This window comes from Scylla paramamosain, chromosome 27, assembly GCF_035594125.1.
Source record: "Scylla paramamosain isolate STU-SP2022 chromosome 27, ASM3559412v1, whole genome shotgun sequence".
Classification (NCBI taxonomy): Eukaryota; Metazoa; Arthropoda; class Malacostraca; order Decapoda; family Portunidae; genus Scylla; species Scylla paramamosain.
This window is the reverse complement of record NC_087177.1, coordinates 4,570,796-4,596,446: the sequence shown is the minus strand read 5'-3', so window position 1 is coordinate 4,596,446 and position 25,651 is coordinate 4,570,796. Positions and strand designations below refer to the sequence as shown.

The 25,651-nt window shown below is 39.5% G+C and overlaps 2 protein-coding genes across 4 annotated transcripts in view; one reads left to right on the top strand and one right to left on the bottom strand.

Annotated features, from left to right (window-relative positions):
- The window catches only part of LOC135114062 (pyrethroid hydrolase Ces2a-like), a 48,196-nt gene extending 31,354 nt beyond the window's left edge, over nt 1-16,842 (bottom strand). The window contains exon 1 of one of the 3 annotated variants that reach the window (XM_064029724.1): nt 16,643-16,842. The gene's annotated coding sequence lies outside the window, so the exon portion shown is untranslated. The remainder of the gene's footprint in view (nt 1-16,642) is intronic. The other 2 variants (XM_064029734.1, XM_064029730.1) reach the window with 2 other exon arrangements.
- A 1,024-nt stretch (nt 16,843-17,866) lies between these two features.
- Nucleotides 17,867-25,354, top strand: LOC135114454 (uncharacterized). The gene is made up of 5 exons (XM_064030355.1): nt 17,867-19,395; nt 19,908-20,120; nt 20,540-20,608; nt 23,207-23,293; nt 24,458-25,354. The coding sequence occupies exons 1-5, from the start codon at nt 18,409-18,411 to the stop codon at nt 24,614-24,616; spliced, it is 1,515 nt and encodes a 504-aa protein (XP_063886425.1). The 5' UTR covers nt 17,867-18,408; the 3' UTR covers nt 24,617-25,354.
- The last annotated feature ends 297 nt before the right edge of the window (nt 25,355-25,651 follow it).

Below are 25,651 nucleotides of genomic sequence, written 5' to 3'. Positions count from 1 at the left end.
AAGTTTCACGATCTTTTTGAGTCCGTAACCGTAGGTTCAAGGGAACAATAAGTTTAATTAACCTACTTAATCAGTACTGTTGTGTTTATTTACAACCTGTTCAACCATAGAGAACTGACAATTACACACAACATCCTTTGCATAATAACAAAAGCTACATTTTGTTAGATTCGTATTTCTGCACGTAATAATTTTAGCATATTGAAACATCTCAATATCACATTTCCGACTCGCATTTCTTCATGCAGTTAATATTTCATGATAAAATACATCATACAAGCACCTAATCCTTTTCTTTTTAATAGTTAATGCTAACATTCACACTACTGAGGAATACTGTGAGGGACGATTTCCTAATTTTGGCGCTCTCTACTCTCACAGCTGTCCACCTTCCCTCTGTTCGTCGCCTTCTGTCTCTTACGTTTTCCTCTGCGTCTTAGTAATTTCCTGATGGAGTGACTTTTTTCTCAGCCAGTTTGTCATTACCATAGATTTACTTTACAACAAATTCATATATTACAGCATCCTTATAACATTTTCTGGCGACTCATGTAATGCATAAGACCACTGATAAAAATGTGGAAATTAATACCAATCAGAAACAGGAAGGCAGAGTTTTTACATCTGTTGAGATCATTGTCAGGTTTGTCCACTTGATTTCTTCTAAGTATCACGTGGGGATAGCTTCTTGTAATCTCCGTGTTTATATTCTTTCTCTTTTATTTTCGTTATGGAATATTCTTCCTTCTTTCATGCTTCCTATGATATACTCGTACAATCACCATCACTACTCCCACAACAGCATGAAAACCAACAACAATAACACAATAGTAATTACAACAACCATAGCAACAACTATTATTACTACTACAATTACTTTTACTACTACTTCTACAACCACCACCACCACCACCACCACTACTACTACTACTACTACTACTACTACTGCTGCTGCTGCTTCTGTTCCTCCTCCACATCCCGTTGTTATTATTACTACTGCTGCAGCAACCAAAGCTGTGCAGGTCTGCCGTACAATGTAAGACCCCCTACCCTCTCTCTCTCTCTCTCTCTCTCTCTCTCTCTCTCTCTCTCTCTCTCTCTCTCTCTCTCTCTCTCTCTCTCTCTCTCTCTCTCTCTCTCTCTCTCCCCCACGCACACACAAATCCCGCCAGCGCCCCGGGACGGCCTCCGTGATTGACGAGCGAGCAGAGCCATCAATACCCGAGGAAATATTCTCTACGTAACACTGAATTATGGCACAGAATATACTCCGTCTTGGAAACGCAATCTCTCTCTCTCTCTCTCTCTCTCTCTCTCTCTCTCTCTCTCTCTCTCTCTCTGGTATCAAAAGAAATAAATTATTCCCATCACTCTTCCGAAAAAAAATATGAAAAAATAAACAATCAGAGAGCCATTAGTTCCCGAGTTGCACGCTTTCCCTTACATCTCCCAAAAATAATACATTACGTGAAAGGTAATTTCGTTTTCTTTTAAGTCTTGCGAAACTATTTGACGGTTCTTTCAAAGTTAGTGAGGGAAGGCAAATGAAGCGTAGAGCGAACCAGCAAACTTCACTTTTCATAAATGGTAATGGCGATTTTAGTTGTGTGTGTGTGTGTGTGTGTGTGTGTGTGTGTGTGTTTCATTGTTCTGTGTTAACTATATGCCCCTTTCTCTTACTTTTTTTTTTTTCAGGAATTTTACACTTAATTTATATTTTAGTTCAGCATTTTTATTATTATTATTATTATTTTTATTATTATTATTATTATTATTATTATTATTATTATTATTATTATTATTATTATTAGTAGTAGTAGTAGTAGTAGTAGTAGTAGTGGTAGTAGTAGTAATACTACCATTGTTTCGTTCAAAATTCATATATTATAGCCCTCCAAAAAAAAAAAAAAAATCAACAAATCGCGTATTTTAGTGTAGAGCTGAAAAATCTACTAGGAAAATATTCAATTTCGCTCCTGTGCGCGCAAAACTTTATGGTTTGCCCAGTTTGTTTACATGTTAAGGGAGACTCTCGTATTTTGTAAGGAATGATTGTGAAAATATTGCAATGTTTGGGGAAAGTCATTGTGGCAAGCATCCCCCCAGTGTATTATCACCAAAGCTTGCCCTTGTAATATCTGTAATTTGTATGTATTTATCAGAGCTTACACCATTCACTCTAAGTCTGTTATCAACATGACTCAGATTTGGTTGTATGACTGAAATTATGGACCCAAATCTTAACATTTAATTTGAGCTTCGTCTTATAAAGGTAAGTATGATGGTATGATTAGGTCCGATCCCTTCCCGACCTCCAAACCACCAATTTAGCTTCTCTCTAATTCACCACAACAGTTGGGTTCTGCGTATCATTACTGACACCTAGGGACGACTTGGCGGGATACCAAATTCTCTCTCTCTCTCTCTCTCTCTCTCTCTCTCTCTCTCTCTCTCTCTCTCTCTCTCTTCCTAGATCACGAGTTCATCAGCGGTCAACGTAACTTTCCTTATAAATTGCAAATTATCATTATTATTATTATAATGACAACAACAACAACAACAACAACAACAACAACAACAACAACAATACTACTACTACTACTACTACTACTACTACTACTACTATTATTACTATTATTATTATTATTATTATTATTATTATTATTATTATTATTGTTATTATTACCATCATCATCATCATCTTTATTTTTATTATGGGTATAAAGACTAACTTTTTTCTTTTCCTTTTTTTTTTATTATCATTATGTGCGTCGTGGTGACGATAGTGTCAGGGAAGCCGCAGATTTCTGGCGATAGTGGGAATCTCTTGGTGATGATGTTGACAATTTTGATGTTGATGCTGGCGCTGTGGTGTTTTGATCTGGTCGTAAACATAACGGTGATAATGACACGGGGGTGACTTCATCGTACAATTAACAAAGGAGGTCAAAAAATAACATTAACAAACAACACACGTAACACAAACAAAACAAAAAGCTTCCATGCATACAATCTGCTTCTGAGCGCCACCGGATCTCACGCGCCAAATATCGCTTTCGTCACCTCATCTCCATCACTGCATGTCAAACACCCTTCACCACTCTTACTCCTCAACGCTCTTCAGGTGTTTCATGAAGGTGATGCATAAAACCTCCCTTCTTTCGCCCCTTAACGAGAGAGGTTACGAGGCTGGGAATAAGATCCGCATAAAAGATACACAGTAGATATATTGGCACGGTGGAGGGAAGGCAGCAGGGAAAGGGCGTGACTTGAACGAAGAATTGCTGAAAAAGTGACTAGTGAGGTAACCATGAACTTTTAAGAGCTTGGCGAGGCGAAAACGTTAAACACACACACACACACACACACACACACACACACCTTCAGATATGAGGCCCCATCAATTCACCTCAAATCATCCACTTTATTTACCTAAGCGTCATTTTCTTGCTTCAGTTCATCATCATCATCAGTGACCAACACTACATCTAAAAATAATGATGCAAATGATAATAATAATGACAATTACTACTACTACTACTACTACTACTGCTACTACTACTACTACTGCTACTACTACTACTACTACTAACAGCACCACCACCACTACTACTGCTGCTACTACTACTACTATTATTACTACTACTCTTGCTGCTACTACTACTACTACTACTACTACTACTACTACTACTACTACTACTATTATTGCTACTTTTACAGCTACCAGCAACACCATTACTGAAACAGTGAGGTGAGCTCTAATTCTCACCAAAACCATGTTCGGCTTGCCAAACCGAATCACAATTAGGCCGAACGTTCCATTGTCGGGGCGGAGAGAGAGAGAGAGAGAGAGAGAGAGAGAGAGAGAGAAAATATACGACAGCTTAACTTTCGTGTCTGTCTGTGGGAGATAACGACGAAGGAAAGAGGGGAGGAGGGGCGAATATTGAAGGGAGGTAACTAGGATAGGGAAGGCGGATGGAAATAGGGAATTACAGCAAGGTAACTGAATCCATATCATAATTGAATGCTTTTCTTATTATGTGAAGAGATGAGCTGAGGGGGAGGAAAAGAGAGATGAGGAGCAATGGAGGATGAAAAGGAGTAAAAGGAGGAGGATGAGAAGAAGCAGAAGAGGATGGAAGGAAGGGTGTGTGTGTGTGTGTGTGTGTGTGTGTGAAGAAAACAACATTAACCTTCACTTTGCAATCATTCGCGACGAACTGTAATATCACTCTACATACACATAATAAGAATATAATTAGTCCTTCACAATAATTTTCCCAAACCATCACGCTGGAGTGTCTAATGGTTATTATCTGTACCGCATCATGAACACCGAAACACACTCCTTTCCAACCATAACAGAAATCCCTCCAAACTCTCCCCCCTGTTGCTCCTCCCCCTCTTCCTACCTCTCCTGCTCCTCCTCCCCCTCCTCCTCCTCCTCCTCCTGCCTAGTAATTAGTAGCAGTTCTGTAGTGTTCTGCTTTAAGTGCCCTACTTCTTTTCTTATTACATAGACTTTCCTTCATTTTGTTTTTCATTTATATTCACTAATACTGTACGTGCTGTTCGTGTTTGATCCCCTCTTTTGATGTTTATTTTTTCACTTTTCTTTCTCGTTCTACTTTTTTTTTTCTTCTCTTCCCCTCGACGTTGCCCGACCAGTGCTCAGTTCTGCTCCTCCCATTCTTCTTTCTTCTACTCCTCCCTCCATTCAGTGAAACTTTTTTTTGTAACTTCTATCCATTTCTCTGAACCGGGTCTTTTCGGTCTCTCTCTCTCTCTCTCTCTCCTTTCATCACTCTTCCTCTCCTATTCGTCGTTTCCCTCTCCTCCTCCTCTTCGTCGTCCTCCTCCTTTTCCCATCTCCTCTTTGTAAACAACTTTGGTGACCGTCTCGGCTTTTTTAGGGACACACGGGCCGAGTTGGCGTCGCTACGAACTTTCCTGACACTGAGTTTCCGTGAGTGGAGACGAAAGTGAGCCTTCTGTCCCCTACCGTCCCCCTGAGCGTCCTCCTCCTCCTCCTCTTCCTCCTCCTCTACTCTTCCGTACCACTGAACCCTCCTCCTCTTCTTCTTCCTTCTCCCCACTTCTCTCTTTTTCCCCTTCGCCCTCCTTTTACCCCTCTTCCCTCGACCACAACTCGGCTTTCTCTCCTTCCTTCCCTCCCACTATCTCCCCTCTGCCCTTTCCTCTCCAGTGCCACTCATCGGTGTCACTTTGCCATTAAGGTTCACTTGAAACAATATAACTTTTATCTGCTCAGCTGGAAGTTTTAGTTTAAATGTATTTTTCATCAAGTTATGGAGGGAAGAAAACATTTGTACAGAGTTCCGTTCATCCATGTCAGTTTTTTTTTTCTTTCGTTCTGCAACTTAATACTTAAAACATCTACATAACTCTAAGTATGTCCACAGTTTCCATGCGCAAAGAAAAAAAGGAAATATTATACCTTTCATTACCAATGTCTATCAGTTCTATAAGCACTTTTCAAAACTCAACATCTGTATTATTTTGAAGAAAGTTTTTACTTCAGCATTAAAATAATAGGTAAGTTTCTTTCTCTTCCCCTCTTGTTTTCATGTTTTCTTTTCTTTTTCATTTTTCATGTTCTTCGTTTGTTTGTTTTGTTTCTTCCTTCCTTCTTTTCTTTGTTCCTTTCTTTCATCTACTTATCTATTCACACTCATATCCTTAGAGAGCACATCGGAAGCGTCCACTCTGATTCTCTGCGATTCCTAAAATATAAAGACCAGTAACCTTTACAGATCGCACTCCCTCGACACTCCTGGAAAGCCAGAAAAAAAGTAGTGTTTTTATCTTCCACCTCCAGGGGTCAGAGATAAATATATCATACTCCAACGATATGCTGGAAACAAACTTTTGGTCTTTACTTCATTATTTTATATCATACTAAACTAAGAGGGAAAGTTCATAAAGGAGAGACGTTTGTATAATTCAAGCTGTGAAGTGAGTCTGGTAATGGAGATCCTAGTGATGTAAAATAACTGATTTATACTCATATTCGAAACCAAAAACATTTTAAGTGTCCTCGGTGTGAGCAGATAAAACTGTTGTAACAAATTGCGTGTGGCTTTTGGCATGTGAACAAAATAATATGATTTTGCGATACTTGGCTGCCAAAACTGGAATACCGCATTGCTGAAGCTCTTTTCTCCCACGATGGTTATACACTTAAAAAATCACATCACATTTCCCTGACAGATTTTTCGTACAAAGTTTAAGCCGACAGAAAGTGGTCTTCTCAATCCGAACCATGAATACAGGAAGGTGATGCAGCTACGCGTGTTCTCACCATCTTTTTATTCCCTCATCACCCACTGACAGGTCAAAACAGACCCTAGGCAGCTCAGAATACTCACTTATTCCCCCACAGAAATTCCGGGATAAATGAAATTCCGGCCCCCTTGACCACCACTTGGAGGGCAGTACACCAGTCTCGCTTCACACAGACCTCCAAACACGAGGTATGTGGGTTTGAATTTTCTAAACGCAAAATGCCACCGCCGAGGGAAAGGGTCGCTGTGAATAACAAACACGAGTCGCCACAAAGTATGGAGGGTGTGGGACTCATTCCTCCTTATTTTCACACAAAATCTACCCTTGTCCAGCACCTGAGTTTCACTTATTCTAAGGTTTCTTTCTTCCATAAGTCAGTAATTTGTAGTTTGTGCGCAACAGAACACAAGTCAAGTGAAGATACCAACGCAGACTTAACGAGATGAATTATAACTCGTTTTGACCAAATGATATCTCTGGATAGGAAAGCCCTCCATTAAGATGAAATATTACTTGAAATTCATATGAAACAATGCGTCTATAATATTTCTTTTGTCCTTTATTGGAAAGTTATAAATCCATTAAAAAAACATGCCCATATCATCTATATAATTGTTTCTACTTAAAAAAAAAAACAAAGATAACAAACACGTGTTCAAAACTACATATTACAAAAGGGTGATAAAAACTGCAAAATCTACTTGCAAAGTTAATACACAGGCAATTACTTTTATTAATATATGCCATCTTCACCTCATGGACACTTACCATAAACTCCTACATAAACTACATATAGAAAGTAAAGTAATAATGCAAACTCCTAATACTGCAGATGTGAAAAAAAAAATAAATAAATAATAATAATAAATAAAACCACATCCGGACAAGATAAAAAGCCGGATGATTTCGTTGCTATTTTCGCAAACAAGTTGTGGAAATAAACATGAAAACCCAAAGGGAACTGGAAGAAAAGAATATAAAAAAGTGTATGATGCACAATTTGTTCTGACAGAAAAAGATATAATTTTGTGTATCATGAGAAGAATTACAGTGTTGGCATTGGAGGAGGAGGAGGAGGAGGAGGAGGAGGAGGAGGAGAAAAACTGATAATCTCACGGAAAAAAAAGATAAAACACGAGCCAAAAAGAGACCAACAATAAGGAAAGAAAGATAAAGAAAAAGGATAAGGAAAATACAAAAAAACAAAAAAAATATCAGATAGACATCAAGCAAGAAAAAAAATAAATAAAAACCAGAAAAAGAAAACTGAAGACCAGAGACGAGAAATACGAATAAGAAAAAAGAAAAAACAAAACAAAACAAAACAAAAGAGAAAGAACTGACAAACATAATGATGAAAAAGAAGTGAAAAAGGTGAAGAGGTAAAACGAGAGAAAGAGGAACAGGAACAGGAAGAGGAGGAGGAGGAGGAAGAGGAGGAGGAGAGAATGCTAGTCTGCGTGGAAAGGATGGACTGAGGACCCGAACTTGGAGGAGAGGAGAAAAAGTTGAATTGGCGCGTCCTAGAGATAGCCAAATCCTAGGTCTTGAAGGGCTCTTCAGCAACTCACATGGAGGCGTCACGAAGTGGGGCGGGGCGTGAGGGCAAGGAAAGAAGGTCGAGAGAGAGAGAGAGAGAGAGAGAGAGAGAGAGAGAGAGAGAGAGAGAGAGAGAGAGAGAGAGAGAGAGAGAGAGAGAGAGAGAGAGAGAGAGAGAGAGAGAGAGAGAGAGAACTGAAAGACGATATACTGCGCAACGAAGAGTAAAGCAATAAAGAAAGGAAAAAAAAGGAAAAGAAAAACTTGTTGGATTTCAAAGTGTGCCGATGTGTGTTTTGTAAAAGCCAAGTCAAACACACACACACACACACACACACACACACACACACACACACACACACACACACACACACACACACACATACATTGAAAACGTCCATCTACTAACAGCTAAAAATCTCACAGAAGCGTAAAAAAGAGTTACCTGAGGGAAATTAGGAGCAAGCTACGAAATAAATCTTTTAGTAGCCCAGCGAAGGACAATCTCGGCTGCCAGACCGCCCGCTGCAGTCCTGAAAGTCACGTATCACCAGTCTGACCCCAAGGAATTAACGGCTTAGAGTTTTTGCGACAGAGAATGCATCAGCAAGCCGTCTTTGCTATACCTGTTATCTACCTTGTACTACTCCCACGAGAAATAAGGACAGTATGTTCAATTTGATTTTTCGCGAGAACCATCTTGGATTCTTTGCGTTTTCATTTCACCGAATACATGTCTTTATTTACTATTTTTCTATGTAGGAGGCGTTCTGACCATGGCCTACAAAAAGGTAAAAAGAGAAGAAGAAGAAGAAAAAAGTCCAGTGAGGTGCCAGTCCATACATAGAGCTAATAGGGAATATTCATCCTTAACGGAGAAGTGTCTTGAATCCTCCCTCCTGAAAGAGTTGAACACAGAGGTAGGGAGGAATACAGAAGCAGAAAGGAAGTTCTATAGTTTACATACAATTTGTGCTGAGGAACTAACTATATATAGAAAACCATAAGGAGAGTTCATCTTATTTTTTTTCTCTCGGGAGGGTCTTGGATTATCTGCGGCAGTTTTTTTTGACATTGGATTGTGTGTTTAATTTATGTATTACCAGCACCATTACCCCATGAATTAACGGGAGGTTATTTCTGTATCCTGACTGCATTCAAGATTTCCTGAAGCTTATTTCCTAGAGAATGAATTTACATTTACATTTACATTCCTTATAGAGAGACGTTGGTTAAGAGGGGACCTGATAGAAGTCTTTAAGTGGTGTAAGGGTTATAACAAGGGGGATATAAGCAAAATTCTTAGGATCAGCAACCAGGATAGAACAAGAAATAACGGGTTCAAGGCGTAGAACAAGAAATAACGGGTTCAAGGCGTAGAACAAGAAATAACGGGTTCAAGCTTGAAAAATTTAGGTTTAAGAAAGAGATAGGAAGAAATTGGTTCTCAAATAGAGTGGTAGATGAGTGGAACGGACTCAGTAATCATGTTGTTTGTGCTAAGACATTAGGGAGCTTTAAGAGAAGATTATACGGGTTTATGGATGAGGATGATAGGTGGAAATAGGTAGGTATATTTCATACAGGGACTGCCACGTGTAAGCCTGGTCGCTTCTTGCAGCTTCCCTTATTTCTTATGTTCTTATGAATAGCCATCTCATCTTTCATCATTAAAACCGTTTTCTTTCTTTTATTTTTAACACATAATTAAACATGTGCTATTGACGGATATATTTAATTGGTCATCTCTGCGTGTCAGTTTCAAGGTCCATTAAACTGATTGAGAATACTGAAAGGCATATACATATCATTTTTATTATGATCCCATCACCACTGAACCCCAATGAACTTTCGAAAGCTATCAGGCATTCTAAATAAGTATGAAAATATAATGCAGATTAATTTCCAGGCGAATGAACGTACATATTTTGGAAATTATTTGCTGAATATTCTCCGCCTCAGTACTTCACCTGCCCCCTAAAAAAATAATAATCATGGTAATATCTTTGTAAATTTGCCTGAAATTCACAGGTTATTTATTATTAATTCTTATGTGAATAAAAAGCGAAGGGTTAAATATGAGAGAGAGAGAGAGAGAGAGAGAGAGAGAGAGAGAGAGAGAGAGAGAGAGAGAGAGAGAGAGAGAGAGAGAGAGAGAGAGAGATGCAGATAGCTTGGGTCCTTTTAGTTGACTGGAGCTGGCCAGGTCTTAATACTAAGTAACTTAAGTGGCTGTCAACCCGAATACTAACTAAACTCCTTCCTGCATTGTGTGTGCTTTGAATTACCATGTTTTCTCTCTCTCTCTCTCTCTGTGTGTGTATGTGTGTGTGTGTGTGTGTCTATATATATATATATATATATATATATATATATATATATATATATATATATATATATATATATATATATATATATATATATATATATATATATATATATATATATATATATATATATATATATATATATATATATATATATATATATATATCACATTCTGCATTTTTAGTTCGCGAACCCTCGAATCTTTTCCTTGATACCCGGAGCCGATGTCTCGAGGAGGGTCACCAAATAAAATTTTCTTTCGTCTTAAAATTGGCTCCCTCGGGTGCGCCGCCCCGGGATATTGAGAGAAACTGTAAACTTTGGGATCAAGAAACACTTTTTTCTCTTGTTCGTGTCGCACGGACGGGGATGATTAATAAAGCAAAGCCTGAAGAAACCTGAGAAGCAAAGAACAATGATTTTTTGTTAGGGGGGATGAGACCGCTTGGGGAAAAGTGAACGTTCGACGTCAAGAAGATCTGAAGGAGAAAAGAAAGAATGAACGACAGTATAATAGAAGGAGAAGAAGAACAGAAGGAATGCGAAAAGATAAGCAATGAAATTATCGTAGTATGCTTATTAAAGTAAAGGTTGACTAAAGTACATAGTATGTCTGAGAGTTTTTAGGATAAAAAAAACCCCACTCTTATAGCATGAAAAAAAAAACACCATAACAAAACCAAGGAAAAAACAACAAACGTAGTACATATCATTATCGAAGTAGCGATAGAGAACAGTGATTTATGCGCACCATAACCACCATATTGTCAGAAAAAGGAACGATAAAAGCAAGCACGGAAACTGTGACTTCAGAGGAGCGCAGAAAGTTCACCAAATCCGTGAAACATTCATGAATCTTCAAAGCAAAAGAAGTAGAAGAAAGAAGAAGAAGAAAAAACCGTCCGTCTCTCCCTTCCTCCCTCCTCCTCACTAGTTCCCTTTCTCCTTTCCTCTCCCTCCCTGGGCAGGCGTCAACTCGGGAAAGAAGTGAAATTCCGCTCAAGTATAACTCACATCACTTGGGAAATAACACTCTCCTACAATTATATTCAAATTACATGCGTGCAATTTTCTCAGCTGGATTTCCTCCGGGGCTGCGTGGGGAATTTACGAGACTGGGCTGTCTGTCTATTCCGTCTCTCTCTCTCTCTCTCCTCTCTCTCTCTCTCTCTCTCCTCTCTCTCTCTCTCTCTCTCTCTCTCTCTCTCTCTCTCTCTCTCTCATATAAATGAGCCTTTTCGGGGTTCCTCAGAAGAAAGGGACGCCCTTCCCGTGCCTTGCCAAGAGCGGCAGTACACTCGTCACTGACTTTCGTCCCTGTGGAGATCTTTTTTTTTTTTTTTTTTTTTTTGTGTGTGTGTGTGTGTGTGTCTGTGTGAATCGCGGCTTGCAGAAGTGGTGGCTCGGATCCTTGACTAGCGGGGACTGGCGCGCCGGTTTAGCAGTGACTTGAATAATAATATGACGATAAGAGGACGTGTGAGTCTGCCAGAATGAAATATCTCTGAATGCACATGTTTTGCAGAAGTGATCATGGACGGGGTGCGTAACCGACAACAAAGTACTAATAAGAGTGCGGATGAACAGAACGCCCCTGAGAACAAGGCAGTTATCATCTCTAGGCCATGTGATAAGAGGAGTACTGGAGAAAAGTACTGGGAAAAGAGACACAGGGAGATAACGAGAGAAATACCTGCACTAATTGGAACGACATACTGTAGGCAACGGGAAGGACACATGATTTATTAAGAGGGATAGAGCGGGAGGGATGGCGTTCCTTAGTCGCCGACGTCCAAGATACGGCTCTTCAGTTAGGTAATGATGTCTATAAACAAAGTCGTTAGATGGATGAAGACTCGTACTTCCTTCAGTAGTTCAGATGAGGTCAGTAATCAGCAGCGTCACTGGTCAAGTAGTCAAGTACATTACTAACGTGATGGTTTTTATCTTTTTCTTTATGAGGAATGAAAGTTTTCAGTATCCATCATTTGGAGAAAACATGTGATGGACGCCAGCAAAACTTTTACTAATTATTCACGGGCTATAATTACAGTTTTGATTTTCCTGTAAGCAAGCTCTCTCTCTCTCTCTCTCTCTCTCTCTCTCTCTCTCTCTCTCTCTCTCTCTCTCTCTCTCTCTCTTTCTCTCTCGATAATGTAAAGCAAATTTTTTCTTTACAATCTGTACATTAGATAATCTTATATAAACTCCTTTCAAATATCACGATCATGTCACTAAAAAGAAAAAAAAAAGATCCCTAATGATTGTAACTTAAAATGGTATTTTTTTTTTTTTTTTGTGTGTGTGTTGCAATCAAAACGGGTAATCATAAACATTCCTGTCTAAATTTACATGTTTTTAAGACTGATAGTGTACCACTTTACGTAGACTGTAATGTTGACCAGTGTATTAATGTAACAAATATGAATAAAGAGGCATAAGGCTTTTCAGAGATCCGTCTTAATGTCATCTGTAGATATTATTCCACTGGGATATATAGTAAGTACTTCAATAACAAGAACATACAAGGCGCAGGTGTTACATTCTACTGATGCAAAAATATTTCAAGCATGTAGATGTAGAATGATTTATCTCTACTATTGCATCACATAGAATCATTACTCTCGCAAATAACCACGCCACGCAAAGTTATAATAGGTATGATTTACAGGCTCTTAATTCTAACATTGAAGGTTTATTTTTTTGATCATATATTAATCAAATTATCATATTTACATACCATCTAGGATACCTGCTTACATTACGGCTGACTTTAACATTAATATTTTGAGCTTTTATGAAAAATGCTCTATTACTTGGAGAAAAACTTTATCCTCACTTACATTCACTCAGTCACACACACACACACACACACACACACACACACACACACACACAAGGAAAAATGAATTAATAGCTAAAGCATCAAGTTTCCTGTCACAAATCACTATATTGTACAAACTTAAGATACGAGATGACTGGGACTGATATGACGTAACGTGCGGAAGGTACCCTGTGTGACGGAGAGGGAGCAGGTAGGCTGGTATTCAAAACAAAGCCTCATCAATAACAGTAGTTCTCAATACTTCTCATTAATTGGCATTCAACTGCAAGTCATTACAACTTTTGATAGACAACTTTCTCCATCCGTCAGTTGCCAGACCACCTAACTGTTGCACTTCACGCACTGTGATAATTACTCCCGAACGTCTCGCGGCAATGTAACTGTGGGGAAAAAAAAACACTTCGATTTCACGTAGAAATAACTGTACGCGTACCGTGTAATGAGGGAACTCGAGATACATGCTAGTACTAAAAGCTCGCCAAGTTGGTTACACGGAATTTAATTGCACAATTATTAATAGGGATGCAATTACTGGAAGATCAGAGAGAGAGAGAGAGAGAGAGAGAGAGAGAGAGAGAGAGAGAGAGAGAGAGAGAGAGAGAGAGAGAGAGCAGCACTGTATTGATGCAAACACTCACACATCAAGGATACACGTAAAAGTGTCGGTATGTACGTACTTCATCTATCATCCCACCCACGCCTACGCATACAGGCACACTTGTGTACCCTGGCCTATGAGAGACTGAGTGCAGTTGACTTAAGCAGAGGATTCGATGAGACAAATAATGCTTCTTTACATCCTATTCAGAAGCGTAATTTGTACACGAGAAGGGTATATCTGACATTAACACAATGTTTTTTGCATAAATCTGACATCCGAGTCAGAAATATTGACGGAGGCGAGGTAGAGAACTCTTATCTTCATGACAGGTGATTTAGCACGATTTATTAATTCAGCTAAAGTACTCGTATGTCAGAAAGAGATGCATGAAGACCATTCATTATAGAGGAAAAGAATCACCACCGTGTTAACATTTTGCTTAGTTCATTGTGGAAAATTCTGGATTTTTATGACACTAAAAATTACCCGGTTCTCGTTCTTTATCAATAAATAGTAAGGTCAGAAGTCAAACACGATATAATACTAAATTCGTCTTCCTATTTAGAATCTTGTCTCTAACACACCATTGTACAACACAGATTACATAATTTTGGACATTTTTTTTATATCCCATTTACGAAGGTGGACTGAGCGCATGGATGATATATGATTTACATTTAACACCACAACACTAAATGATAGCAACGTGGTTCACGAATAAAGGAATAATGGAACACCGGTTATAACATGTAAGGGATAGGGAGCACACTAATATAAATAAACAGGAACACAACATTGGGGAGTTGGAGAGAGGTAGTCATTGGATAATAATAGAAAAAGGAAATGATAACACGACACAAAATCCTCGAGAGGGAGGGAAGTCTCATATTTGAGTAGCCGCCATTATTCAACCGTGTCACACCATCCCCAGACTGCCGACTCCACGCCGCGAATTAATGCTCCACCAACTTTATAATTTATGACAATTCTCTTCGCAGCAATTTCTACCTGCCACGCCTCCTGTCTTCCTGTCTTATATATATACAGTCTCTCTCTCTCTCTCTCTCTCTCTCTCTCTCTCTCTCTCTCTCTCTCTCTCTCTCTCTCTCTCTCTCTCGGCTTTCCTAACCGTCCCTGTTCCATAATAATTTCTGAACCTTATCCTGTGCGGTTATATCACAGGAAAATTTACGACGGCAAAATAACACGCAACAAAGTTCACAAATCATAACTATACTTCCTCCTGCCATGTTTTCTGACAACGTACTGTATTTTAAGTAGCCTTGTTTCCCTTCTCGGAACATTTGAGGTCTGCACGGGAAAGACTCGGTTCTTATGCTCGCCTACTGTTTTACTAGTCCCCCAGCTGTCTTGTCTTCTATATAAATCTTGTCTTACATATAAGTCTCTCCTGACCATATGCTGATCTACACATTACTGTCAAGAGAAAATATGAAAAAAAAAAAAACAGATTATACTAATATACGTAGGAGACAAAAAACCAACACACAGTACTCTGGCCTCATTCAACAGCTAAGTGCGCCTTCACTGAACTGTTTCTATTAGAGTAAAAATATAATAGACAGGTAAATATTGAAGGGAAGGGCAGGTCAATTAATACAAACTAAAAATGGAAGTGCATAAAACCACGGATATTATGAGAGAGAGAGAGAGAGAGAGAGAGAGAGAGAGAGAGAGAGAGAGAGAGAGAGAGAGAGAGAGAGAGAGAGAGAGAGAGAGAGAGAGAGAGAGGAGAGAATCACCCAATACACTTAGTGGCCTTGAGTTCAAGTGACACAGAAATCTCATACAAAAAAAAAAAAAAAAAAAAGTACGAAGGCTTCTCATCGGTGCTAAAATTAAAAACTCCTTATCTAATCATGGACGCTTCGACGTGGCACCAACATACGCGCAACTACATCCCGCCTGGCGTTGGGTTTCCTATCTGCTCGGGTGAACCAGTAACAAGGTAAAGGCAAAGCAAGCGATACATCTAAAGTTATTCCAGTCACTCTTCACGGCGCTGAGATATGCTTCCTTCTTCCTGATGTAAAACTATACCCTTTCCTCAGCACTAAATCCACGAAAAAGAAAACCTTCCGTAATCTAACAGAGTGAAAACGAAGCTTCCGCCAGCATCCCTCCTCCGCCCCCTTCTCTCTCTCTCTCTCTCTCTCTCTCTCTCTCTCTCTCTCTCCCGTCACCTACACCACTCAGCCTTCTCTTGCTGCCTTTACCCACACACCATGAGGAGTGGTGATGAGGGTTATGTTACCTTAGCATAAGTGTGTGTGTGTGTGTGTGTGTGTGTGTGTGTGTGTGTGTGTGTGTGTGTGTGTGTGTGTGTGTGTGTGTGTGTGTGTGTGTGTGTGTGTGTGTGTGTGCAGTGAACGAGTAGGAACCTGTAACATTATGTTTTGTATATTAAGAGTCTGTTTGCGTCCATTTCAAGGCACATAATATAGCGGATACATAAACTATATTATTTTTTACAGCACGATACATGGGGCAGAGAGAGAGAGAGAGAGAGAGAGAGAGAGAGAGAGAGAGAGAGAGAGAGAGAGAGAGAGAGAGAGAGAGAGAGAGAGAGAGAGAGAGAGAGAGAGAGAGAGAGAGAGAGAGAATTCATATGTACACATGTGTAATAAATATGTGATTAAAACCACACACACACACACACACACACACACACACACACACACACACACACACACACACATAAAAATGTGCATTCACTTTTCAGCCTCCAGTCCCCTTTCCTTGTTCACTTATCATGCCTCCTCTCTCTCTCTCTCTCTCTCTCTCTCTCTCTCTCTCTCTCTCTCTCTCTCTCTCTCTCTCTCTCTCTCTCTCTCTCGCTCGCTCGCTCTCTTTCACCTCATACCATCCCGTTTCCTTCCTCTCTCTCTTCAATTTTGTTCTTCTCCATCCCACTCCTCTTATGGTATAAATAACACACAAGATACGGACACACACACACACGCACACACACACACACACACACACACACACAAATTTACCTAAAAAATTTGGGCGAAGCAGTACATTTCCCCGCAGTTTGTGGACATACAAGGTGACGATGGGCCTCGAGGAAAATAGTAGGAAGTCACCTGAACATTGAACAGTATGCTAACTCGAAGCTTAAACGGCACTTGTTAGAAGTCTCGGTGTAGAGGGAGAACTGAGTGGTTATGTTGTGCGCAAACACTTGTCAAGGTCAGCAGATTAATTGATGATACTCAAGTAGAGAGTCACTTGTGGTCTGTCCGCCCCACCCGTCTGGCTCCATTACCTGAGCAAACACGAGAAGAGAGGCGATGTTAGGCATGAAGAGGAGGGGACGAGAGAGGTGGGTTTGGGGTGGTGCTGGAACGGGCGTGGCTACCAGGGCGTGACAAGTGTGCAGGCTGCTGTGACCTGCAGTTTACTGGTGGAGACCAGTGCTAAAAGGGGACGCGCCGACCCTCCTCACACTGGTGCTCAGCTTGTTGTGGGGATCCCTGAGTGGAGTCCCGGCGGCGAGTGTTCAGAGGAGGGAGGGAAGAGGTATAGAATGGTGAAACAATAGTGTGCCAAGAAATAGTAAACATTGCGAAACTTTCTACTGCTTGTCTTTCCTCGTTATTAGTGTTTTACGAGCACTGCTGAGAGGCGGGCTCGCGCACAGCCTGCCACCCTGTGCGGAGGTCAAAGGGTTGGGAGGAAAGAGACGAGGCGGATGTTCATGGCTCAACTGGTCCCAACTTCGAAAATTGCACTGAAGTTGTTTCCGCATTGGATAAAAAAAAAAAAGAAAAAAAAGAAGGAAAAAGAGATTGAGTTCAAGTCCAGCAGGCAGTCCACTCTCATAACTCTCACTACTGACTACGCTCACTTGTGTTGCCGCCCGTCATGATTATCAATCAAGTTGCAGCCTCATCATGAGTCCTCTCCCTCTCTCTCTCTCTCTCTCTCTCTCTCTCTCTCTTCGGTCTCTCTCTCTCTCTCTCTCTCTCCTGCATTCAAGTAGCCACGTCACCAGTTCGTTGCACCCGCCATTACTAGCCCGCCGCTAATCCACATTCCTAATTGTTGTGCGCTACTAGTACAGTGATGTCCCGGCCAGATACCAGACACAGATTTTTAATTAGATCCACTTTAGAGAGAGAGAGAGAGAGTGGAGAGAGAGAGAGAGAGGAGGAGAGAGAGAGAGGAGAGAGAGAGAGAGGAGAGGAGAGAGAGAGAGGAGAGAGAGAGAGAGAGAGAGAGAGTGTGTGTGTGTGTGTGTGTGTGTGTCCTGTCACTAATCACACTTCACGGTTATTTGTATCTCAAACAAAGCCACAGTTACTGAGGCCACGCGTGCATGTGTGAGGCATTCATCCGCTAAATACTTCAACGCATCACCATTAAGCCTCTGCCCACTGTCACCACCGACACCATATTAGATACTTTACACACATGTATGACAAGCGTATGGGAAATCCTGATGAAATCCTGTCGTCTCGTGGGGGAGGCAAAGAGGATTCAATTCTGGTACATACGATCACAAAGCATTACTCCCTGATCGATGAGGGGTTTTATTTTGTACGTGAGGGCATTTCTCTATTTTGCTTCCGGGTAGCCAATCTTTATATTTGTCCCCTCCACTGTGCACGTCCTTGCGGATATTTGACAAACCGGTGAATAATAAAACACGTCCGAAGGCAGTATCAATTATTAATTCCATAACCCACCACCAGGACCACTGCAGTCCCGCATCCATCCCGCAGCCGCCGCAGGGTAGCACAGGGGCACAAGCAGCAACATGAACTTGTCCATGAAGATATTGAAAAAAGGAGGGAGAGGCGGAGATAAGTGTACTGCAAGAAAGTATTCACTGGAGGAGGAGGAGAACGGCGGCACGGAGACAAAGCACACAGCAGCAGGGACTGGAAACCATCAAGCTCTCGATGTTTATGTTGACCACCTGCACTACCTGCGGCCTTTGCTGTGCGGTTTGCGGATCACTGGGATGCTCACCTGGCTGGAGCAAGACGTCAGGAACACCACTTATTCAAGACGATGGAAGCTGCTTTTGTTGGCGGGGTTCCTTCGACTCTTTCACGCTGGCGTCGTTTTCTTAGTCGTCTTTACCCTGGTTTTCCAAGGAAAGCCACGTGACGTTGCAGGGATTGTGGCGCACATTGTCAACATGGGCGTCCCTTTGCTCTCTGTGTACTTCTTGATGGTGCTCTGCTACAAGAGTCCCACGCTGGCTCGCCTATGCGGCAAACTGGTCGATCTCGATTCCTTCTTCATCAATTGGCAGCGCGAACACCCATCATCTCAGGCAATGAAAATGAGACGCCCTAAGATGTTCCTCACAGATCCCATCGCGCTCTCTATGTCACTTCTTTTCTTTCTGGGTGTTTTCTCTCAGTTGTTAATGTACACTAAATCATCTCTCATGGAGATCATGATTGGCATCCCTATTTGCTTTCTGATGAACATGGCCTCTTTGTCCATATTCCTGGTGGTCGTGTTGTACAGAACAGTAAGTAGACTCTTAGGGTATGAAATGAGTCGCTTTCTCACAGCCGCTTTAGGAGAGGGCACAGTTTTGTCCCGCGTCAGTAACAGAAGCATGATGAGTGGTATTAGCGAGACGGGAGGTCTTTTGTTTTCCTTCTCCAGTCATGAGGTGTCTGAAGTCAATGGACTTTTAAATGAAGACAAGAAAGAGAAGGAGGACGAGGAGAATAGGCGGCAGTGTCCTATGGAGGTGTACATCCTGGGCGAAGCCTTCTTCCGTGTGAGTATCATGACTGACGGCTTGACCATGACTAATTCAATGACTGACTTATAATTCCTTGCTTTGAAGTATTCGGACGTGTCATCAGTGTCCGTTGCATTTCTCATATAAAAATCGCGACAGTAATAGTAGCATTATCACGTTACTTGGATTAATAGTTTTATTCGTACTATTCTTGGAAATAGTAGAGCTATTATTATAATTAGACCAATAACAGCTATTACTACTTTTTAAACTGTGTGTAACTTCTCGTACACAAACACAGGCACAATGGTAGCAAACCGCCAATAACGAAAGGCAGGCCAGTGCAATTATAACAGTGCTACAGTATTGAAGAGATATACATTACCTATTTTTTTGTCGTTAATATTTGAAAGGAAATACAAATTAATATCATCGCATGTTGCTCTTTGCTGTCTGGAAGTCTTTGATTAATTTAACGTTCAAGTGTTCAGACAAGACCCACACAGATGAATATTCAATTAAGGGAAGTTTTCTCTGATTTCCTCTAGCTGGGAGAGATCAAGGAGGACTTGATCTCATACATGGGCTTGCCTCTCTGCATCACCACGTTCACCTTTTCCATCTTCATCATCTACTCCATCTACGAGAGCTTCAAGGGAAATTTCGTCCAGAACACTCCGCTTTTGGCCATTGTGGGTATTTTTTCGCCCCTCCTGCTGACGTTGGCGATCTGTCGTTCCCCGGAAGAGCTGAGGATGCAGGTAAGGCGCTGAGGCAGCTCCATTTCCTTGATTTTTATTTATTTATTTATTTATTCATTTTATTTTATTTTATTTTATTTTATTTTATCTATTTATTTATTTTTTTTTTTGCTTGGTTTCACTCTTGCGATGAGTTGACCAAGACGGTGCCATGTATGACTCTCTGAATACACAAGAGTGTGAGTCATAAGAGGGAGATGAAAAGAGATATAGTATGGTGTGTTGTAGAAGTGTAAAATATAGCGTAGTGTGTGTGTGTGTGTGTGTGTGTGTGTGTGTGTGTGTGTGTGTGTGTGTGTGTGTGTGTGTGTGTGTGTGTGTGTGTGTGTGTGTGTGTCACCGTGACATTGTTCAACACTGTTGCCACAACATCCTCCACAAGATCAGCATCAAAACATAACTCTGGACTTCCTTTGAAGGCTGAACGCGTCGACCTGACCCTCAACACTCTACAGCTTCGAGTATCGTGTGTCTCGCTCATAGCACAGGTTAGTAATGCATGAGAAAATTTCAGAAACACTGTGGGGGCTGCCAGGAATGTATTTCTCAGCATGAGGTGAAATGCTGCATGTGCGCGAATTATTTGACAGAGCTCATGATTTATTTGCAAAAATAAATGTTTATATATATATATATATATATATATATATATATATATATATATATATATATATATATATATATATATATATATATATATATATATATATATATATATATATATATATATATATATATATATATATATATATATATACACTGGAATCGTATATAACTGACGCACAGCATATCTATCTCAGCGTGCGAGACTAGAAATACGACCATGCTGGACTTGATTCAAGAGTGAAACAAGTCGGTGAAGGGATCCAAACCTTGTCCCTACTACATTCTTTCATGCTGCACTTCACGCTCTTTCATCAAAATTTAGATTAGAGAAACTTGCGACACCAGTAAATCTGAGTTAAGTAAAAAGTTTGCATTGTCATCTGAAGTTTTCATTTCGCCATGATCTTGTCTCGCAAAAGTAGAAGTTGATATAAATCGCAATAACTCTGCCTCTAGACCATCATACGAATTAATCCGACAAGATCAAGTTTATATATATATATATATATATATATATATATATATATATATATATATATATATATATATATATATATATATATATATATATATATATATATATATATATATATATAATATATTATATATATATTTTTTTTTTTTTTCTTTCTTTTTTCCTTTTTTTTTTTTTTTTTTCAGAGGAATATGACAGCAATGCTAGAGTCGAAATAACGTTCAAAAACACGAAAAAGAGAAAATGTAATGCCTTGCTCTCGCCAGCGCCAGTATCCGTTATGAAACAACCCCTTGTAGACAGGTTAGAATGCAGCTGGGTATTGTACCTGGGAGCCGAGAATTATTCCAAGTCTCCACGGAGCAGCACAGCGTTATGCAGCTGCCGGTTGGAACGGCAAATATCCTTGAGCGGTCCAAGACTGTCACCTATTATGTTATGTCCGCCGGCTCATGCTTCAGGATTCATTACAAGCAATGCAATTCTTGAGGATTCTGTGGTGGGGCCAGATGATGAAAAAATAGAGGTGTGTTGTGCTTTCTTTCTACAGACACGTCACGTCTTTGTACCCCCTTTCAAGAGACATTTCATGCGGAATAATAATAAAGAATCATGGAATTATAAATAACCTTGGGAGAAACCTTTTAAATTTTATTCTTTATTTAAAACGAAAGAAAAAATCATTCCTCCGTTTCTGGCTGCCTTCCCGCCTGACAAAAAAACGATGGAAAGCACCTATGAAGTTACACAGGAAGTCTTTCCTGTGAATCTCTTATTCTTTTTCTTATTTCTTGCTTTTCCTTTACTTACGAATATTTCTAGGTGAATACTGCTGGCGATGCAAGGCGACGACCCAAATCAATAACAGGACGAACACTTCCTGGACGAATACTGAACACACATTTCTCAGTATTCCATAATGCGTGGGAGGCGAGATGCTGCTGTCCGAAATATAATCAGTATTTTGTGTGCATAATTATTCCTGCAGAGACTTCAGGCTAAGAGATGACAGACGTATGGCTCCCAAGTTCGCCAAGCCAGTACAGCATACAATTAAAATGTAGGAAAAATATAATATAATTACCGTATTAACGTAAAGAGAGTAGTAACGAATAGTGGTATGGGAGACAAAAGACTGAACAACGAAAGATAAGTAATGAGTTAATAAAAGGAAAGTCAATTAGCAAACTCGTCCCTTAGGTAAGGAGACGGAATCTTTTAAGCAACCAGATCCACCCACAGATTATTAAACTTTGTCCCTTTAGTGCATCTGCCACTCCTCTCACCTTGGCGCTGCATTCTCGCTGTGTCCCCACTCTGTACTTTCTCTTTATTTCTAGAATTTGCATTGAATAAGTGAATAATTTATGTGAAATCCATCCAGAGCCATGTCGCAGTATGGCGGCACTGTGAGAATAAAATAGGATAGCACAGTTAATTCCTAGTGACAAGACCTGCGTTCTGTATTCCTTACGTTTCTGCCGCAGGAAGGATATGTTCTGCATACATAATTATTCCGTGATAAAACTACTGGAGATCACATCTCTCGCTAATGTCCTCAGAATTTAGAAACAGAAGAGCTGGAGGAGAAAAAAAATTGACATACTCAAGATATCTTTTAAAGAAGTGAGTCACAGACACATTAAACATACAGAGTTGTGTTGCTGTGTTCCCCTCCTTTGTGATAGCAAATCACGCCTCACCCTGATGATATAAAGTTAAATTGAGAATCGAAAGAACATCAAGCTAAATAGAACATTTGGTACCTAGCTAAAAAGTTTTCTTAGCGGTAAATTTCCCTTTTAGTTAAATTTCTACTGGTTTTCCTTATCCTTTTGATACCTTTCGTTCGTTTCGTTGTGACATGCACAAACATTTTTCTTGGCCTCGACACACTTCATCTGATTAATGTGTTAGACTGAGTGAGAGTAGAGTGCGTAATGTGAAAAATAGAAAAGGATCAGTAAACATGAATTGACAGAGGTTGACATTTTCTCACTGCCAGCTGGGGTTGGTGCGGGAAGCGCTCAACCGAATCCCAGACTTCAGGGTCGGCGGGCTGTTCTCCCTCGGGAATAAAGTCGTTCTCTCCGTGAGTATTCCTTCTTGGAGGCTGCAGGGTTCCTATTTCCAGTCATTGATCAGCCTTGTGTCAAAAATTTCTTAGATTTTCTTTAATGACATCTATATCTTGTATTGATTATTACACACACATACACAAACATAAGAACATAAGAAATAAGGGAAGCTGCAAGAAGCGACCAGGCTTACACGTGGCAGTCCAAACACTTGTTCTTGTGCTAAGGACAGGACCCGTCTCTACTCATTTAACGTTATTATATACCTAATATATTACTTCAACGACGCCAGTCTTTAGTCATATAAAGTTGTACACATTTCATATTTGTTCATCGACCATGTATGATTTCATTGTTGTTTCACCCATTGCGATTAGAATCATGCAGTATCTTTACTTCATATCTACATTTGTTTATCATCTTCCTGTCATAAACATAACTTTTTCAGTAAGCTTACTTCTTCACAAGAGGGAGTGTCAAGACCATTTGAATCGACTCAGTTTTATGTAACTTTCCTTTTCCTTACCTCAGGGGTTCAAGTTTTGAGAATTTTTCGCATTTTGTTCCATAAAGTTTGGTTAGCCTACCTCATTATAAGAACGATGAAATATGTAAAAGAAGCCAGCATATTTTGGAAAAATATATACATATGCAATGGATTTAACTAACTCAAAACGTGATAATATTTCAAGAAATATAATAAGTTCGTATGAACACGAATCTCTGACTCCTGTCCTCACACGCTGCCTCCCTCTGTCCATCGCGTGTTCGTTGCCCTGTCCGCTGCAGAGTCTTGGCAGTGGCGTTCACTATTTTCTGCGTCGCACATTAATATGTAACAAGACACAGACTTAACGCCGCTGGCACCCTGCACTTAATTACGCCCGAAAGTGCACAGGAGCTGAGGAAAGTCTCAATTGCTGGGTGATCTGGCTTGGCTTGTGCAAGACATTTGATGATTTCTTTCGATAGCAATTGATAATGTCCAGCAGTGAGCGACATTCAGCTACACAATAACACATTTCAAGGATTTATCTTTAATCCTGAACAATACCTTTTTACTGTGCACAGGAGCTCATGTATTCCTTTTCTGTCAGTAACCATCATGACTATTACTATTTCTACTATTGGTCTCAGTTTGTTTTCTATCTTCAAATCTTTTTCGTTCTTTCCTACAGCTGGGAGGATTCATCCTGACTTATCTGGTGCTGCTACTTCAGGTGGGCACGACGAGAACCGCTGATCACCAAGCGCACGACACGAACGACACCGTGAAATCACCTTTCCACCTACAAACTGAAATCCTACAGTCGGTGGAGAGCCTTTTTCGTAAATGATCAATGTGTGGTATAAAGTGAGTGCACATTAAGCGTTTTTACCAGAATACAAAGCACATGATCTTCACAAACAAATATCCTACCAAGTGAATGTTTATATTCCAAGAAGCTAATAACTGTGCACGTAATTTATCACACTTTGCATATTTATCAGCGTACTTTGGATAAACCTTCGGAGTATTAATTAACATTTTCACTGCTAGCTTTGATAGCATTGAGAGCAGTGTAAAAAATACTTGCATAGATACAGAAAGAGAAAAAAAAGATTTTTTTTTTCTAAGCTATAGAAGTATTTACGAGAATAGCACATAAATAAGTGTCTAAAAATGTTTTAGGTGGATATAAGTAAATATTTCTCTAGCAACGAAAAGGTTAGTTATATTTCATTATTATGTTTGAATACGGGGGAGTTTCTGAAATCCTGGAGTCTGCTGGCTATTTCTTTCACAAATTATTTTCTTGAAAATAAACGCTTTGGGATCACCTGTTTATAGTATTCTTGCAGTGTTGCAGAAAATTACTATTATTATTATTATTATTATTATTATTATTATTATTATTATTATTATTATTGTTGTTGTTGTTACCACTGATACATTACTGTTACTACGACTTATATAATGTTTTATTAACACAGTGGTTATTAATGCAGTTGTTGCTATCAATATAACTGCTGCTAATATTTTATTGATACCATAACATTTTTGTTTTATTAGTGTTATTAATGTAGTTGCCACTGTTATTACCATTGTTATTATTGTTGCATTATTGTTGCTATTATTATTATTATTATTATTATTATTATTATTATTATTATTATTATTATTATCATTATTATAATTAATGCCCTCAATGTTCCTGCTATCTATATTATTGTTCTTATCAATAATATAATGTTTATTATTATATTATCATTATAGTATTACTATATTATCATAACTATATTATTATAATAATAATTATTATTATTTATTATTATTATTATTATTATTATTATTATTATTATTATTATCATTATTATTATTATTATTATTA